General features: G+C 41.5%; 1 protein-coding gene across 4 annotated transcripts in view; it reads left to right on the top strand.

The window, feature by feature from the left end:
* The window catches only part of CWH43 (cell wall biogenesis 43 C-terminal homolog), a 109,274-nt gene extending 90,484 nt beyond the window's left edge, over positions 1 to 18,790 (top strand). For all 4 annotated transcript variants that reach the window (XM_058670112.1, XM_058670113.1, XM_058670111.1 and 1 more), the window contains 7 exons: positions 1,203 to 1,308; positions 2,944 to 3,079; positions 6,134 to 6,283; positions 10,972 to 11,116; positions 14,665 to 14,726; positions 15,524 to 15,679; positions 18,518 to 18,790. In XM_058670112.1, the coding sequence (XP_058526095.1) occupies positions 1,203 to 1,308; positions 2,944 to 3,079; positions 6,134 to 6,283; positions 10,972 to 11,116; positions 14,665 to 14,726; positions 15,524 to 15,679; positions 18,518 to 18,596 (834 nt within the window). In that variant the 3' untranslated portion in view covers positions 18,597 to 18,790. The remainder of the gene's footprint in view (positions 1 to 1,202; positions 1,309 to 2,943; positions 3,080 to 6,133; positions 6,284 to 10,971; positions 11,117 to 14,664; positions 14,727 to 15,523; positions 15,680 to 18,517) is intronic.
* The last annotated feature ends 314 nt before the right edge of the window (positions 18,791 to 19,104 follow it).

Below are 19,104 nucleotides of genomic sequence, written 5' to 3'. Positions count from 1 at the left end.
ATACCCTTCACCAAACCAGATAATCATCCTTGTGTTGGAGATGAAACGCCTGGCTTACTGATGATACAGCACAAACACAGGCCAGTTTAGGCAGATAGTGGCTCTTCTATGCAGTTATTTCTATGTATCTTCTCTCAAACTGAGATTGTATGGCTCAGTTTGAATTGTCTTTTTCAGTTGTGCTCACAGACTTGGTTCTAATTCAGCTGTGCTGTCTCACAGAAGCACTGTCGTAGGTCAGTAGGTATTTATTTGGGATGAATGGTTAGAGTTGGGCATTATGTGGCTAGTTCGAGAGCCAAAAAAAAGGGCCTTTTTTTTAGGATTTATTTATTTTACTTGAAAGAGATATGGAAAGAGAGAGAAAGATGTCCCATCTGCTGGCTCACTCCCCAAATAGCCACAATAGCCAGAGTTGGGCCAGTCTGAAGCTTCTTGTGGTTCTCCCGCAAGGGTGCAGGGGCCCAAGGACTTTTCCCCTGCCTTCTCAGATGCTTGAACAGGGAGCTGGATCAGAGGTAGAGCATCCGGGACATAAATGAGCACCTGTATTAGGATGCTTGTACCGTAGGCAGTACCTCTACTGGCTAGTGCACAGTACTGGCACCAGCTGGCCACTTCATACATACAGTAAAGGTCTCTACTCCTCTGCATGTGACTCTTCTTCCCTGCAAGGATAACTGTTCTCCTGAGAATGGTTTTGAAAAATACTTTTCAAGTACTTCCTTTTATTGCTATTACTTATAATAGATTCCTAGACAATATTATTTTTTTCCTAGTTTTTAGTTTCAGTTAAGTGACATCTCATATAAACTTATTCATCTTTGTAAGAGTCATCCACATGAAAACATGTTGTCCTAATTTGTGTACTAATACCTTGTAGTGTGGCATTATATATATATATGTGTCATTTCTTTCTTATTCTACAGATGGACAGATAGCTTATTTCCAATGTCTTGCTGCAGTAAACAAAGCTTAGCATAAGTACCTTCCCAGTGTTCCTCCTAAGGTGTAAGCTGAAGATACAAGTTCACAGATTAATTATGAAACTGCCAAATCACAAATATGTCCTCATGTTTATGAATTAAGTATGTGCAAAATCTAAGGACACCCCTTTGCGAAAAAATGAGTTTTGGTGGAGAAATGTGAAGATGTACCAGTGTTGAAAGTCTTCCTAAATTACCAAGAAAACTGTTCTGCAGGTCCCAGTCCAGGAGTTCTCTGCTGCCATCTGGCCATTCCGGTTTGGATATGACAACGAAGGATGGTCCAGTCTGGAAAGATCAGCCCAGCTGCTCAGGGAAACTGGTCAGTCTTCCCGGGATGAGTCCCAGGTCTTGAGAAGCTACTCCTGTTGCTTCTGTTTTCTTCAAGGTCCAAAAGCACAGGCAGAGGGCTTGCTGGGTTACAGAGATGTCTGAAAAGGCTGTCCCTGGAGGGCAGCTGCAGGGAGATGTCTTCGCATTTCCCTCCACATTTGCAGCAATGAATCCAGTAGGTTCTAAACACCACCACCTGCTGCCTATCTGCAGAGGTTCTGTTCATGATATTAGCCACTGTCCCTTAGGGACCTAGTGTTGGGGACCAGGAAATTATTGGATAAGGGCAAAATAGGTCAGAGAGAGGCTCCTCTGTGAAGCAAATTACAGCCTGGGGAGCATTTCACTCATTTTTTATATCCTGGGGTGCTCGCCTTTGTGAAAAGCATCTTCTAATCGTTAGGAGAGTTTGATTCTCAGATCAGCCATGGGAAGGGATCCCAGTGAAGGGCTCAATATTCTTATTAGTCTTGATGCTAAACATGCCGCCTGAGAAACTGCCAAGTCTCTCTGTGAACGAAGATGTTTGTTTAGTCTTCATGACTAAACAAGGCACGTGTGGCCAGGATCTAAACAAGTCAGTCGGGGTGACAGTTAAGATGTCACTTGGGAAGCCTGCAGTCCATCCAAGTGTTTGGTTCAAGTCCTGGCTCCTATATTTCCCCTCAGGCTTCCTGATAATGTGCACCCTGGGAGGCAGCTCGAGTACATAGGTCCCTGTCACCCACATTGGAGTTTGAGTTTTGAGTTTTGGCTCTGGCTTTGGCTTGGCCCAGTTCTGGATATCATAGACATTTGGGGAGTGAACCAGCAAATGGAAAAATCTCTGCCTCCCTCTGTTTGCCTGCCTTTCAAATAAAACAAAAATAAATTCTTAAAAATTTTAAAAAATAAAAATAAGAAAGCCAGTAAAATTGCTTCTGGGCTGGAACCATGGGACTATTTGCCATGGAATAAAATGTAATTTTTATGAACATACATTGAATTATTTAAGAAAAGTATGAGGATTATTTGAAATTTGGATAAAGGTGTTAAGAATATTTGAAGATTTAGAAGTTGGGCTTTTGGGCCTGGCACGGTAACCTAGTGGCTAAAGTCCTCACTTTTTGAATCCCAGATGGGCACTGGTTCTAATCCCAGCAGCCCCTCTTCCCATCCAGCTCCCTGCTTATGTCTGGGAAAGCAGTCAAGGACGGCCCAAAGCCTTGGGATCCTGCACCCACTTGGGAGACCTGGAAGAAGCTCCTGGCTCTTGATTTCACATTGGCTCAGCTCCTGCTGTTGCAGCCACTTGGGGAGTGAATCACCGGGAAGATCTTCCTCTCTGTCTCTCCTCTTCTCTGTATATCTGACTTTGCAATAAGGATAAACTAAATATTAAAAAAAGAAAAGCTGGGCTTTTATGCGTCCCAGTATTTCCTTCAGGTGTTTATGTTTTAATGACACCCCAAAACATAGGAAAGATTTTATAGCTCAGACCTGAACCATTTCTCTTTAGTGATTCATTAGGAATTACTTTGGGAGTTTATAAGTAAAGGCAAGTAGGTGAAGGGCCTGGAATGAAGTTTGGAACATTGCTTTCTGCATTGCTGTGATTACTGTGTGCTTACCTGCTTCCCAACAGGTGCAGATTTCATAACAATTTTGGAGAGCGATGCCTCTAAGCCCTACATGGGGAACAATGACTTGACCATGTGGCTAGGGGAGAAGTTGGGCTTCTATACAGACTTTGGTCCGAGCACAAGGGATCACACCTGGGGGTGAGTGCATTGTAGGATTTAATCTCGAGCAAGGTCCTGGCTGGCAGGGGGACCGCACAGACTGGGGGCAGGGAGCTGAGACTGTCCTGCCTTCATCCCGTGACTGCCCCAGAGGGAGTTCCTGGGAGGTGGGAATAGGATGTCTATTTCATAAACTCGAGGTGGCTTCCTTGATGCTGAGTCTCCCCAGTTTTTTTTTTACCAGCATACACTTCTTTAATATGAAAGTCACCCTAAAAATCAGTAGAAGCAACTAACCTATCAGAAATGTGGTTTGTATGGAGTTGCAAAAGATACATGAGAAAACAAGGTATTATGGCACCTCCGAAGGAAGAAAATAATTCTAGCATCAGACAGACAGCAAAGAAAATGGCAATTGGTAAGAATTGACAAAGAATTCAAGAGAATACTTTTTAAAGGAAGCTTAATGAGCTACAACAGAGTACGGGGGATATTGGTAAGACAAATCAAGATATAAATGAGAAAATTAGCAAAGACAAAGATTACGTTAAAAAATCAGACATCTTGCAGCTATAGAATAAAACAGATTAAACTGGAAATATAGCTAAAGCCTAATCATCAGCACCAGACAGACAAAATACAGGATTTCTGAGTTTGAAGATTCTTAATTTTTTTTTAATTTGAGAGGCACATGGAACTGTTCGCTGGTTTACTTCTTTTTTTTAAAAAGGTTTATTTAGTTTTTTTTCATTTATTCATTTTTTAATTTTTTGCCCAACCCCTCCCTGTACCCTCCCCCCTTGGTGGACCACCCCACCCTGTTGCCATATTACATTTTTGGTTTTTTGTTTTTGTTTTTATTACATTGCATTATGTGTCACGGTTCTATAGGCCCTGAGATTCTCCCCCCCACCACCACCATAATGTATTCCTCAACCTTGTTGCACCACCACGGACCAAATTCAGCTGGGATGCCCCCACTGCGCGCATCCACCAGGCAAGAAGTCCCGCATCCCACCGTCCAAAAATGTCCATCAGTTTCTTGGTCTCCCCAGTTTTTAACTACTGTTTGTAGACCATTCACAGAGGTGCTGAGGTTACAGCACCCAGCCTGTCTGACCTGGGCACTGCCCTAAGGAACTCAGCTTCATAGGGTGAGAAGAGAGAGAACGAACCTGTCCAGCAGTCCTCCCTTGCCCACAGCTGGGCTTCCTGTGGTTTCACTACACAGAATTTCCAGCAGTAAACAATTCATTAATTTTAGGTTACACACCCTTCTGAGTGTGAATCTCCCACCAGCCTGCTCCTTTCCTCCATGGGCACAAATCATCCCTTTGTCATAGTGCCCACGTCACTGACCTTGCTTCATGTCATTGCAAGGACATTGCATTGAATAATAGATTTTGAGATACCTTTTATTATATGTATTGTTACTTTATTAGTTTTTAGTCTTTTACTAGACCGAATTTGCAAAATAAACTTTGATACATATACATACAAAGGAAAAGACAGAATATCTAGGATCTGCAGTTCAGACATCCATTGAGTGTTCTGGAATATATTGCCTTAAAGATAAGGAGGGGGAACTTCTTTACAGAAGTAAATAAATAAGATAATTTGAGATCATGGTAAGCACAATGTATAAAACAAAATGGAGATACACACACACACACACACACACACACACACACACAAGTGGTCAGTGGCCATGAGTAGTGGTCCCATAGGCTGGGGAGTCAGGAATGGTTCTCCGAAGACATTCTGTTGATGAGGACCAGCCTGGGCAAGAGCTGAGGGAGCAGATGGAGGCAGGACTGTGCTTGGTGTGCCCGGAGCAGAGTGGGTCAAGGGGTGAGCTTAAAGACCTGCTCATAGAGGGCCCCATTTTACTGTGATAGGGAACCACTGGAAGATCTTAAATAGGGGAGTAGTCTGATCTGATTCACATTTTAAAAGACCATTTGGGCCAGTCTGGGAAGATAAGAGTAGGAGCCAGGAGATAGGTGGTGGAGGAGGTGAAGTAGTACAGGTGAGAGGTGGCAATGGGGACGGTGAAGGTGGAGAGAAGAGCGCAAATTCAGAGGCTATGTTGGAATGGAGCTGCCAGAGGCATGGATGCTTTAGATGTCAGGGGCAGGGAAGTGAGAAGTCTTGGTGCTATCTAGACTACAGATCTGAAGTACCCAATGCAAGAGGATGCCACTTAATGGTACAGGACTACCTGAACAGCAGTTTTGTGCTAAGCTTGAGGTCCCACTAGACAGTTGGGTGATAGCCAGGAGGTGTGTGTAACCTGGAGGGCCAAGTAGGACAGACAGGGAAGTGTGTACTTTTGGGTGTCATCGCTGGAGACTTGGGTCTGAGGGACTCAGTGAGTACTGTATATGCAACTGAGGGCGAGAAGCCACCTTGATCTGAGCTCTGCTCTTCCTTTTCCTAAGTAGCCTTAAGACTTATGGTGAGATTGTCTGGCCCATTGTGTGGTTAGGAAGCTGGTTAAGATACTATAATCCCATCAGGGAATTCCTGGGCTTGATTTCTGGCTCCTGATCCCAGTCCAACAGGACATGTGATGGCTCAAGTAGCTGAGTCACTGCCACCAAGTGGGAGACCTAGTTTGAGTCCCCAACTTCACTTAGGTAATGAATCAGCAAATGGAGTGTGCTCTCTCTGTCTCTGGACTGCCTTTAACCCCTCAATCTGGAAGGTGCTGCTTTGTGTCATCACTGGCCAGACTGTATGTCCTTATTTGGGTTGATTCATTTTAGCATTTAATGCAGTGTGTAGAATCCTATGAACATCCTGAAAATGTGCTGTCACAATGAGAGTGCTGGCAAAATGACCTTGTATGTGACTGATATGACTGACGCTGCCCTTTCCATGTCTCTGTAGCACTGGTTAAGACAGAGTTGCCAACACTGTGTTTAGACACAGGACAGCTGCCCAGATGAGATGCAGGGAGCAGCAGGCTGGACAGCATCTAATCCCGTCACTTGAAATGTCCCTTGTGGGACACAGGTAGTGTGATGTATCAATGACATAATGCGGGGAGGTGGGCATTGATGGCGTGTGTTTCTTTCCCCTCCTGTGCAGGATTATGGTGTTATCAAGATATCCAATTGTGAAATCAGAGCATCACCTTCTTCCGTCACCAGAGGGCGAGATCGCACCAGCCATCACGCTGACCGTGAACATCTCCAGCAAACTGGTGGATTTTGTTGTGACTCACTTTGGGAATCACGAGTGAGCCTCTTTGGTCTCTCATTTAAATAGAGGTCAAGAAGTAGTCACTAGCAGTCATTTTCTATGAAATAATCTTTCTTTTTTATTTTCTCCTGACGTATTTTCCCTAGATTGCTGGCTTGAAAACTTAGGCACAGGAGCATTTGAGATGAAGGCAGTCCTTGGGCAGTATGGTGATGGGCTGTGTTAGCCCACTGTTACTGCACTAGTTCTCTGTGCAGATGCTGTATGAGTTGCCTCATGGTACTTAGCCTTTCTGTAAAAGTTAAGTACTATTATTGTCCCATTTACATTTTTGTTTAAAAAACCAGGCAGAGAGAGAGAGAGAGATTCAGTGACTTGCCCATCCATGTTCATACAGCTAGGAAGCCAGCTGCAAGAATCCTGGCTTAGGGAATAGCTGAATATACTCCCCTCCTCTTTTCACTTTGTGCTGCAGCCCAGGCCCCCAACCTGGCTGCCTGTAATAACCTCTAGGCAACATGGACATTTCAAGAATGAGTGGCAGGGCAGGTTTTGGCAGCTAAGACAGTGGTTAACATACCGCTTGGGATGTCCTTACACTCCCTGTCGGAGTGCCTGACTTCAAGTACTGGCTCTGTTCTGCTTTCTGCTATTTTGTGTCCCTGAGGAAGCAGGTGATGGCACAAGCAATTGCATCCCTGCCACCATGTAGGAGACTGGGGACCCAGCTTCTGACCTGGCGCTTCTGGCTGGCCCAGCCCTGTGTGTCGTGGACATTTGGATAGTGAACAAGAAGCTTGGAGTTCTTTCCCTTGTCCTTTCTTCTTCTTTTTTAATCGCTGCTGCACTCCTCTGCTCCTTTCTTCTCCCCTCTTCTCAAATTATTGATTTATTTGAAAGGGAGTTATAGAGAGAGGGAAGGAGGGAGGGGAAGAGAGGGAGAGATCTTTCATCTGTTGGTTCACTCCCCAATGGCCACAATGGCTGGGGCTGAGCCAGGCTGTAACTATGAACCTGGAGTTCTGTCTGGGATTCCCACACAGGTGGAAGGGACCCAGGCACCCGTGCCATCTTTCTTTGCTTTCCCAGAGCGGTACTGGGAACTGCCATCTTCCACTAATTTGCCAAGGTAATGAACACAAAGGAAGAGGAGAGGTACCTGATACATGTTCTACAGATCTTTTAGAGAAGATGGACTTTGGCCAAACACACAAGCAGGTTTACAAGAAGGGTGACATTGTAGACATTGAGGGAATGGGGCCTGTTCAGAAAGAGAGGCCCTATAAATGTTACCATGGCAACCCTGAAAGAGTCTACAATGTTACCCAGCATACTGTTGGCATTATTGTCAACAAACAAGGGCAAGATTCTTACCAAGAAAATAAATGTGTGTATTGAGCATATTAAACACTCTAAGAATTGAGACAGCTTCCTGAAACATGTGAAGAAAAATGGCAAGAAAAAGAAGAAAGTCAAAGAGAATGTACCCAGGTTCAGCTAAAGTCCAGCCTGCTCTGCCCAGAGCAGTCCATTCTGTTAGAACCCACGGAAAGAAGCCTGGACTGCTGGATCCCTCTCCCTATGAATTCATGGCATAGTAAGTGTAAAAAAAATAGATAAAACACCTCTGGACTGTAAAAAAACAAGCTGGCACCACAGGTGGTGACTTAGTCCACTGTGCCACAACACCAGCCCCAGGATGGGTACCCTTCCTAGCTGCCTATCTCTGTGTGCCTTAAAATACATACAATTTAGAAAAGAATAAAACTTGCAAGAAAAGAACAAACTGGATAAAACAGCAGAAACTACAAGACAGTAGTACCTTCCTCAGGAATGTCCCCGGGAAAGAGGAAGAAAAGATGGCCCTTTCTTTCTCCTTGCCACCAGCTGAATACTTTCTGAGCCGCAGTTTATCCTTTGCTAGACATGGCCAAGGTGAGAGCAGTAGCAGCGGACGTGTTGTTGAGGGGGTAAGCCAAGCTGCCCTGAGATCTAGAACCCAGACATTCTGGATCAAATGCTAATCAGTCATTCGGTATGTGTCCTTCACCAAGTTGTTTAACTACAACCAAGTTGTTTGTTTTCCTCACCTGGAACATAACTGTAGGGTTCTTGTAGACTTTAAATGAAATACATAATCTCATATAAGTATAAGCAGTGCTCATTTATTACTGGCTGTTGTTCAACTAAATCAGATGGTTCCAGATATATGATACCTGGGGCAGCTGAGAAAATAATGTATTTGTCAAGCATGGTGACATATCTGTAGTGTCCCAAGCACGGTGATGGACACCATCTCTGTCGACCCCTGGGAAGCACCACTCCATGTGTCACTCTTTAGTGTTCATGAACACTGGGGCCTCCCAGCAGGTGACAGTGGCAAGTTAGCACTTTGCATCATTTGTGAAGCCATCATTACACCTTCGATTTGCTTTTGTGTTCTGCACTACTAGGTCAATTTACCATGAATAAATATTTAGACATTTTGTTTCCCAATCATTATGGTACTCAAACTGAAAATCCTGTTAAGAATGAAGTAAGGAACGTTTGTGTATGTTATTAGCTAAATCAACATAGCTTTTAAAATTAATGACTATATAGATATCTCTTTTATGACCAGTAAGTGGGAATTAGCAGCATTTCTTAAAAGTCATGTAGCTAAATGTTGTAACAGAAATCGATATTAAACAATATCGGTCATTAACTGAGCCACTGGTCAGCCATCATTTACAAACAATGTATTATGTGCAACATGTACATGAAGGAAGGAACAGAGTCTGTTGTCAAGAGGCCTGCAATTTAGCTTTGGCTGTGTTGCAGGATAACCTTGGCCAGTTGCCATTCTCCCTTCTGTGAAAACAGGATATAATATTCTTTGCCAATTCTCATCATAGAAGTATTAGGATGATCAAATATTAACAGATACAAAAATATAAGATATTCATATTTTCTTTCTGTCTCTCCCCAAACCTCTTCCTATGTCTATTCTTTTTAACTGGATTGTTTTCATGAGATTTATCTCATGAAAGATGTAAAACCAAATCCATGGACTATTTTTCTGTAAGATCATACTAGAATATGTTTGGATGGAAGCATATCTATGGTGCAGTTGCCTTGGAATGTTCCACATCTGGATTTATAGCCTAGTCATGAGTATTGGAGGAAACTGAATTCACTGCACACTGAGAGGGCTACTTGCCAAATGTTGGAAGGGTCCAGGAAACAAGGGATGCTGAGGTATGTGGACAGCACTGACGGGGGGATCTTCACTAGCCTTAGAAGGAGGAAATCATGTCCCCAGAGCCCATTTAGACCTGGCACCACAGAATGCAGCCACTGGCAGAGGGACTGGGGAAGAAATACCCCAACCTTTCTCTTTCCTGATCTTTTAATCTGCTGGTGCCCCTAACTGTCCAACCCTAACTGGAAATCAGCGCAGAAGGGGGTCCAGGAGACAAAATCTGCAGGGGTCAACCTCCAAGGGCATAGAGAAAGGCAGAGTGGATTTAGGGAGGAGAGTGGAGATTAGCTGTAGGCAGCATCAAACCCACTTGATGCCTGTGGAGATTCTGTGCCAAAGACGTTTAACAAATGGTGATTGTATCCACTCTCATATTTCTTAAGACTTCTTCTAATAGCACTCAGCTGTTTACACAACATAAAGGATCTCCCAAAAAATCATGGAAATGCTTGATATGGAAAAGACTATGGATGGATTTCAATTTTTTTTGCAATAAAATAAACCTCACCTTTTAATTTCAGCTTTCCACAAACTTTTTGAAGTTTCCACATACTTCCTTTCCTCTCTCTCTGCCACCTCTGGTGTCTTTGGCAGCAGGTAATACTCAGGCTGTGTCTCTAGATCTTCCTTGATGGCTCCAGCTCCTTCAAGGTGGCCATGACCGTAGCCCTGTCTCCTGCCAGCCAGTGCTGATTTTCTGGACTCTGGTGATGTCATCTCTTCCTGGTGTCCCTCCAGAGGTGGTACTAGTGTCTCATTCTTACCAACCTGTGGTTGTTTCACTGACTGCTGTTTGGCTTCTTGTCACCTATTTCACAGGTTCTCTATGTTAAATTCACCTTTTTTTTTGAGACACCTCAGGTATTTCATTTTGCTTGGTTGGATCATGTAAAATATGACCTCCTGTTTTTCCCCAGCCTGATTTTGAACCTTGCAAAAGCTTGAAGAACCTGCTTAATGATCTCAATTGGATGTCAGTAGTGTGTGGCATGAAACAAGTGCCATGATCCTTTAGTATCTGAGGAGAGTCAACTTTCAGAAAAATTTTCATTAAAAGAATCATCTGATCTCAGAAGAATGAAGTATGCATTATGTGTCTGGGTTGCTCTGTGAATGTTGGGATCCTCCTTATCAGTATTCCAGGATTTTCTTTGTTTTGACTACTGGTTCTTTATCTGTACTCAAGTCCTACATCATTGATAAAAATTTCTTCTGATGGAAAATGAAATTAGTACTGCATTTAGAATATGTATTTCAATCAACTTGACTCCAAATAATCTGTAAGCAAAGGTTGTTCAGTTACAACTGTGTCATCCTGTCCAGTTGAAATATTATCTGTTTGTTTCGTTTGTGTACTATGAAGACATTCTTCTAGTAGCAATTAATCTAGATTAGTATATACTTTGAAGATATTATTTGGAAATGTAAGCACTTAAGACTTGCAAAAATTGTTTTCAAGTGATTTTTTGCATTCTTTTTAAAGAGATGATCTTGACAGGAAGCTGCAAGCTATTGCTGTTTCAAAGCTACTGAGAAACAGCTCCCATCAAGTGCTATTTCTGGGCTACATCACTTCAGCACCTGGCTCCAGAGATTATCTACAGCTCACTAAACATGGCAATGTGAAGGTAACACAATCTCAATAGGATTTATGACTTCCTAAGTAAAATGCTGCTTTTTCTTTCCTGTAGGAAAAAAAAATTCACCATCCCAACACGTAATATATATTCTGATTTTCAGATTCTCCGCAGAAAGCAGCCACAAAGCATACTGTATTAAAACAGCAGACAGTGAGTATTTGCTTACAGATCTGCAGTTTAGACAGGAGTCAACAGGAATAGTTTATTTGTATTTCATGCAGGAGCAGCGAGGGGCTTCAGCCCCTCATCGAAGAGTCCTTTTCGCAGGTGATTCACAGATGGAAAGTTGGAGTTTGTGGCTTGAGATGTTGGTGTCTCTTTGTGGGCCACTTGGGCCTTCGTGGCAGTTGTGTTCCAGGAGTTCCCTAAAAGAGGCAAGAAGTCCCTGTGTTGCCTGCTAGGATTTACTCTGTAAGTCATTCCATGTCACTGCAGTTGTCATAGCAAGCTCCATCATTTAGAAAAAGTAATCCCACCTCTTGGGAGAAGGAATGCTAAAGTCACATAAAACCATACTATGACTTGTTAGATATTGTAGCTATGCATGGGAACTACAATCTGCCAAATCATTTAGCTTAATTTTGATGTTGAGAGTAAAAGACACAATGAAATGTCACAAAGGAAAATTGGTTTATCAGCCACACAGAATCTCAACAAATGAATCTGAATTAGCATTTACCTTTTCAGGTTTAAAACACTGGAATTTGTCATTGTACTCAGATATAAACATGCCCTAGGGAAGTGAAATATAAATAAAATCCTTAGAAGACTGTTAAATGTTAAATGCATTAATTTAAAATGAGAAATATAATTGTAACTATATTTAGTTTTTTTCATTTTGAGCTTCATATCTTAGTATATGCAGGGAAAAATGCCCTTTTAATGCTGATTTTACTACATTAACTCTCCTTAGAGTATACTGTTGCTTACTGAGTGGTGTGAAAGACAGGTGAAGTACAGAATGGCATAATGAGGGTTTTCTATATGTGATAGAGACACAAGTAACATGGTTTATGTAACAAAGAAGTATAGTTGTTTATGTAAAAGTCCAGACAGGTAAATTCATGGTGTCTGGTATCTGTGCTGTTTTATCTGTGGTTCCATCTGACAAGAATTTCATTTCCAAGTTTGCCTTGGGGTCTAAGTTGGTGGAATATATGTTCTAGTTGACTCCATAAAAGAAAGAATCAAGAAGGTTAGGAACAAGTACGAGTTATGGCTAAAGCCAAGTTCCAGGAAACTGACCTTCAACTTTCGTGCTTACACTTCATTGGCTGGAATTTAGCCATATTGCCACACCTTGCTGTTTGAAAAGCTGGGAGGTACAGTGTTTGATCTTGCTGGCCATATACCCAGCTAAAGATCCTTTAATATTGGAAATGGAACAGGGCAGATACTGGGAAGACAAACCAATCTCTGAATTCATGGCTAAGACAGCAAACAGTCCTTCTGAATTCCTGATTTTTGGCTCCAGAGTATGTATGGTGGTGATATTTGTTATTATAGAGAATACATTAGGAAGAAGGTAAATTCAACTTTGGGGTGAGTTTGAGGCATCTGTAGGACATTAATGGAAATGTTCAAGAGGCAGGTGGATTTGGTGGGTCTGAAATTCAAAAGGTGATCAGCAGTAGTGATATGAGTTAAAGGGTTGCCACTATACAGATGACACTGAAACTCTGAGGCATGAGCAATATTGCTATGGGGTTAGAGAAGTACGAAAGTAAGACTAAAGAAAACTTCCCAAAAGGCCACTTTAATTTGGCTATCATGTGTGTGGTGGGTATGGGAAGAGAAGACCAATTATCTAGGGAAAGAGCTTAAGGAGAATTCTGAAGAGTCACAAGAAAAGGTGGAATGTATGGAACCCCAGGCTATGTTAGCTTTTCAGCATAGTAGAAAAAAATTCCTCAAAATGAAGTGGTTAGAACTGTACCATTTAATGTTTTAGGATTTCATGAGTTGACTTGGGTGACTTTCTGTTCTTGTCTGCATGTACTGATATAGTCAGCTGGTAGCTGTGCTGTGGCTGGATGGGCCATGATGGTTCCAGTCAACCTGCTAGGGCCTTTAATTGTGTGTGTGTGTGTGTGTGTGTGTGTGTGTGTGTGTTTAAATGTGCGTGCATGTAAAAAGTATACAGTATGCATTTGAAAAGAGGAATCTTATTTGATTTTTATTTAATCCTTTGTTGGTTCCTACTATCATGGACAGGAGCTGTGCCAGGATTGGCAATGGATTCTGATATTGTCTTGTTTACTAGGAAGTTTATTAATGTGGAGAGGGGTTTTATCATAAATGCTTAGATGTGAACAGATTTTTCCCTGTAAGAAATGAGCACTTAAATTCTGAAGTGTTAAACATTTGACAGTATCTTTGTAAAGCCTAATAAAATAAAATAGTAGTTAAACAGATTTATTAGTTTATTACTCCCAGTATATGCAGATGAATAACTAAAGTTGTGTTCTTCATGGGGTAAACTAGAACTTTATTTCTTTATTTTCTCAACATTAAAGATTTTAATTAAGAATTTTAAATGCATTATACATTTTCATGTATACTCAAGGAATATATGTAATAGAAATCATAATGAAGATTATGTAATAGTCCACGTGTCTAGCCCCAAACATAAGAAACATATTTAAGAAGTGGATAATAAGTTGTAGTATGTTTATGATTTTTATAATGTTTTAATTGGATTTTAATGGTGAAAATGATTTTTTAAAAGTCAGGTCTAATTTTATAGAATGTTTAAAAGGAAGAAAATGGAAATTTTTTCCTTCAACATTAAGGTTCCGTAGTTACAGTTTTCCCCAACTGTAAAGGGCTTCATTCCCAAGATTGCCTCAGGGTCCAAGTTGGTGGCATCTATGTTCTAGTTAGCTCCATAGAAGAAGGAATCAAGAAGGTTAGGAACAAGTGCAAGTTATCACTAAAACCATTACAGAAAAATACATTATAGAAAAAATGTGTTTCTGTTCCACTTCTCTGGTGAAAAATAGCCCTGATCTCAAACATCAAAAAGACCCATGATTGGTTTCAAAATGTGTTTATTTCCATGATTCAGTTTAGCAAGCACAGGTTGAACACATGCTGAATGTCAGGCTTTCTGCTAAGTACCAGGCAACCAAGAGTGGCCCAGAGTCTCTCTGACCAGGAAGGAGAGGGTGGAGACACAAACAAATGACTGTGGCAACATGGGACCTCAACAGAGGATGACCCATGAAGCTGCAGGTGACTGTGCTTGGATGAATCAGCAGGAGAGACCCAGGGAGCGAGGGCCAATGTACAGGTTAGCAGTTGACTGATTCCCGCCCTAGGACAACCTCCTCTTGGTATTCCCAGCAGGTAGCATAGGAGCTAGATGGGTACAGAGGAACATCTGTGGATGAACAAGTCGTGGGATCTAAGGATCTGTAGGAGCCATGCAGAGGTGACAGGATGCAGAAGGGCACAGTTCTCACTGTGGCCCATGTGCATTTGGCAGTTCAGACTAGAATATTCTTCCTTTAAACCTTCTCTCTGCTCTTTGCCAGGATATTGACAGCACAGATCTTGACAGGTGGTGTGAATACATCATGTATCGTGGGCTGATCAGGTGAGCACAGGTGTTTTGTTTTTATCTATTATTACTGTGATCTTTTGGGTCTTTTCCAGAACAAAAAACTTTAAGAAGGTAAGATTTTTTTCTACAACCCACTTACTTAGTCTCAGCTAGAATGAAAGTTCCATGAGGGCCAGAACTTCCCTTTGTTTAGAACATAGCCCACTACTGAAAAACAGTGCTGTGTGTAGGAGGAATTCAGTCTACATTTGCTTTATTGGGTATGTAAATGACTTAAGCTGGAATTCTTTTTTTTTTTTAAGAGCCAAGTAAAAATTAGGTGAATTCTTTGCTGCTCCCAGTTGCTGTATTTTCCCCTCTGAGCTTCTCTGTAGGAACTATTTGTACCTAAGGGCCCTGGAGCCCTGGAGAACTGAAAGCTCTAGGCCAAAACAGGATGTGGATTTTTATTTTTCAGACAGAAAATATTTGATTTTTGACTTGGAAGTGTGACTGAAAATATATATATGGTAGGATTTGATTTTTTAAAGGAAAAAATTAGGCATATACTTCTATCAATCATACAGTCATGTGGAAGCAATATGTCTAGATGGAATATTCTTTAGTGCAAAAAGTAAAGTTGGTACTTAGTGAAACATATGTACACACTCCTGAGTTATAAAATTTTTTTCTATGAATATTTAGAGTCATAAGTCAAGCTAATTCTCATGATATACAGAGTCAAGTTAGAAAGGGGACATTGGCTGAATAATCAAAATGCTCTCTACTAGGTTCCATTACAATTTATATGATAATACAGTCCTTATAAACTGTTTCTCTTTCTCCTACAGGTTAGGTTATGCCAGAATCTCCCATGCTGAGCTGAGTGATTCAGAAATTCAGATGGCTAAATTTAGGATCCCTGATGACCCTGTTAATTATAGAGACAATCAGAGAATGGTCATAGATCACAGGAAAGTTCCCGAAAAAATCCATTTCAATCCAAGGTAAGCGAGTTTCTTTATATTGTAGACCATAGATACATGCCTGTCATTTCCCCTCACCCTGAGAACCTAAGTATTCCTGCAAAATGAATTGGAAGTTGTATTGAATTCAAGAGGTTCATTCCAGGGAAGGGAGCATACGGTATGAATGATAGAATCTCACTTGGGTTGAAATTATGGGCCTTGCTTTCTGGAATGGAGAACTATGTCCTGGCCTCAGCTGAAAATGGTCCTATGAGCATCACTGTCATCAACTTCATCCCCCATTATCACTACCGCAATAGTCACCATTTGAAGCTACTCTGTCCCAAGCCTCATTCTAGGTGGTTTGTGTGTGATATCAGTCCATTTATTGGGTGGGTACTCCTGTGACCCCCCCCATTTTCCAGCAAAAGAAGCATAGGCTGAGGACTGTGTTATGTTGCGAGTCACTGGGAAGGAAGCCTGCCAGCACCATGGGATTGTTGTGCTTCTCAGCTTTGGCTGCATAGTAGTCACCTTGCCTTAGTCCCATCCCTGACCAATCAGTCAGGGCCTCCTGAGGTGCTGCCTTGGCTTTGGCATGTATTTGCTTTTTTTTATTTGAATGGCAGAGCAAGTGCACATGGAGATAAATCTTTCATCCACTGGTTCACTCCTCAGAACTCCACCTTAGCCGGGGAGGGTCGGGTGGGGAGTGGGCCAGGCTGAGGCCAAGAACCTGGAACTCCATCTGGCTCTCCAGTGACAGCAATCCAAGTACTTGAGTCACCACCTGCTGCCTGCCAGGGTGTAGATTAGCAGAAAGTTAGAAACAGGGTCAGGACAAACCTAGACATTCTGATATGCGATGTGGATGTGCCAAGTGCATCTGCCTCCCAAGTCTTGATTTGCTTCCATTTTAGTATTTATCTCACCGCAGGTAAGTGGAATGTGGCTGTGCAGAGTGTGGTCTCTGTGGGCTGGCTCCTGGCTCCAGTCCTCTCACTTGCCCTCGGCTGGGTAATTGTGGGTCAGTTGCTTTTCTACGCCTCCTGTTCCTCACCTAAAAAAAAAGCAGTTAGTGCATACCTGCTAAGGTAGTTTAAGTTTTGAATGATATGTGAAGTTCCTAGAAAGGTACCTTGTGACTGCCCAGTGCTGACAAGTAGCTGGAGCAATGGTTCCTAGTATTTGTGGTAGTAAGGTAGAGATAGAAAGGAATGTTTCCTTTCTTTGGCTTTTGAGATGACATCTAAATGAAGCTAAAAAAAAAATCTGGGAAGTTGTTTTTTTCTTCTTGGTTTCCTTATTCTTCATATCCCAGGAGTGTGGAGAAATCCAAAATAAAATATTTTTGGCTAACTACAAACTCAGACTGAACCAGACCAACTGTTAAGGGAGCTACATCTGCTTTCTCACTCAGTTTAATTATGAAAATCACAACAACATAAGTAGAAGGGCTGCTTGACTTTAAAAATTGGGGATGAGACTATGTAAGGCCTCCTCACTTAGCATCTTTCAAGTGCATGTGTTGTTATCAAGGGAAGTCACAGGCTTCTACAACAGTTCTCTGGAACTTACCCTAACTGAAGCATAGTCCAGGATCTCCACACCCTGGAAACCACCATTCTGCTTTGAACCTATGAGTTCAGCGTTTTTAGTTTCCTTGTGTAAGTGAGAACATTCAGTATTAATCATTCTGGGCCCAACCTTCATCACTTGGCAGAAGAATATTGTCATTGTTCAGGAGCACCCTGATTGCCATAAATGGCAGAATTTCCTTCTTCATAAGGGGTTAATATTCTGTTGTGTCTGTGGGGGCCACATCTTCAAAATTTATTCGTCTGTCAGTGCACACATAGGTTGATTCCTTTTCTCGGCACATGCAAGGAAAGGATTTTAGCCTCCTGTCTACCTCATCAGGCCTCAAGGGACTCATTTTAGTGTCTTTGGGCATATTTCTGATTGCTTTCCTAGGATTTGGTCCTAGATATGCTATAAAAAGCAAGATAAAAAATTGGGCAAAATTTTACTATTTTTTAAAAAATGTTTATTTATTTGAAAGGTAGAGAAACATATATCTTTTATGTGCTTGTTCTTTTCCCAAATACCCACAATAACCAGTGCTGGGCCAGACCAAAGCCAGGAGACAGGAATTCCATCCTGGTATCCCACATGGGTGCCAGAGACTCAAGTACGTGAACCGTTACTTGCACCTTCCCACGAGTACATTAGCATGAAACTGGACCAGAAGCAGAGTAGCTGGGACTTAAACCCAGCACTGTGATAGGCACTGTGGACATCCAAAATAGAGACTTAATCCAGTACACCACCTGTTCAACCTTCTTTGCTACTTCTAAATGACAAAGTAAATACATCACCCATGTCCCACACTAGAAGGACTAGTTGAGTATCATAGTTGCTTGGAAAGGCAATGGCCTCACTTGCTTAGGTCTTTGTTTCCTTTCCGTTGCTTTTTTGTATTGCACCATATCAACCACAGCTGTGTAATTAATTATTCACCAACAAAGAATTAATTTGCAGCAACTGAGCACTTGTTGAATATCTAGTACTTTTGTCTGCTTATGTTGTGCATGCACAAATATGCCATAAATGTTTTCCTTTGCCTAGGAATTGGATATTATTCAAACTGAATGCCAAACAGAATTGAAACTTTTTTTCCAGCAGTGCTGTCAGCCATCACTTCTTGAACAGTTGGCACTTTGGAATGAGGACTTTGGAGGTTAAAATTCTAGAATTCCTTTCCCTGTTTTATAGATTGGTCACATCAATCCCGACTTTACAATATATAAATAAGCTCACATAGGAACATATCCTGAAATTTTTTACATGTCAATTACTTTTTCTTCTTTTCTCTAGATTTGGATCCTACAAAGAAGGACACAATTATGAAAACAATCATCATTTTCATATGAATACTCCCAAATACTTTTTATGAACTATTTAAAACCAGAAGTGGTCGGCTAAAAATCTAAGGGAAAATATACAAGAAGATTTTAATGACAATTGGACCATGTACTCAGAGAACCTCAGCCTTCAAAAATATGGTATCTATGTAGTAGAATTATATCACTCTATAAAATATATTATTTAATAAAAGCATTCCTCCAAATTATTTTTCTTAACTTTGTGATAACAAAAACTAGGATATGGGATAATATAACAGAGTTATACCATGGAACAAAAAACACTAGGGACTGGCATTGTTGTGTAGTATATAAACCTGCTGCTTACAATGTTAGCATCTCATATGGGTGCCAGTTCAAATCTGGGCTACTCCACTTTCAATCTACATCCTTGTTTATGAACCTGGGAAAGCAGCAGAGGGTGCACCCATGTAGGAGACCCAGATAAAGCTTTTGGTTCCTGGCTCTTGCAGCTATTTGTAGAGTGAACCAGCCAATGAAAAAATCTCTCTTCTTCTCTCTCTGTAACTCTTTCAAAAT

Source organism: Ochotona princeps, chromosome 11, assembly GCF_030435755.1.
Source record: "Ochotona princeps isolate mOchPri1 chromosome 11, mOchPri1.hap1, whole genome shotgun sequence".
Classification (NCBI taxonomy): domain Eukaryota; kingdom Metazoa; phylum Chordata; class Mammalia; order Lagomorpha; family Ochotonidae; genus Ochotona; species Ochotona princeps.
The sequence above is the reverse complement of the archived record's forward strand: the minus strand, read 5'-3'. Positions and strand labels throughout refer to the sequence as shown.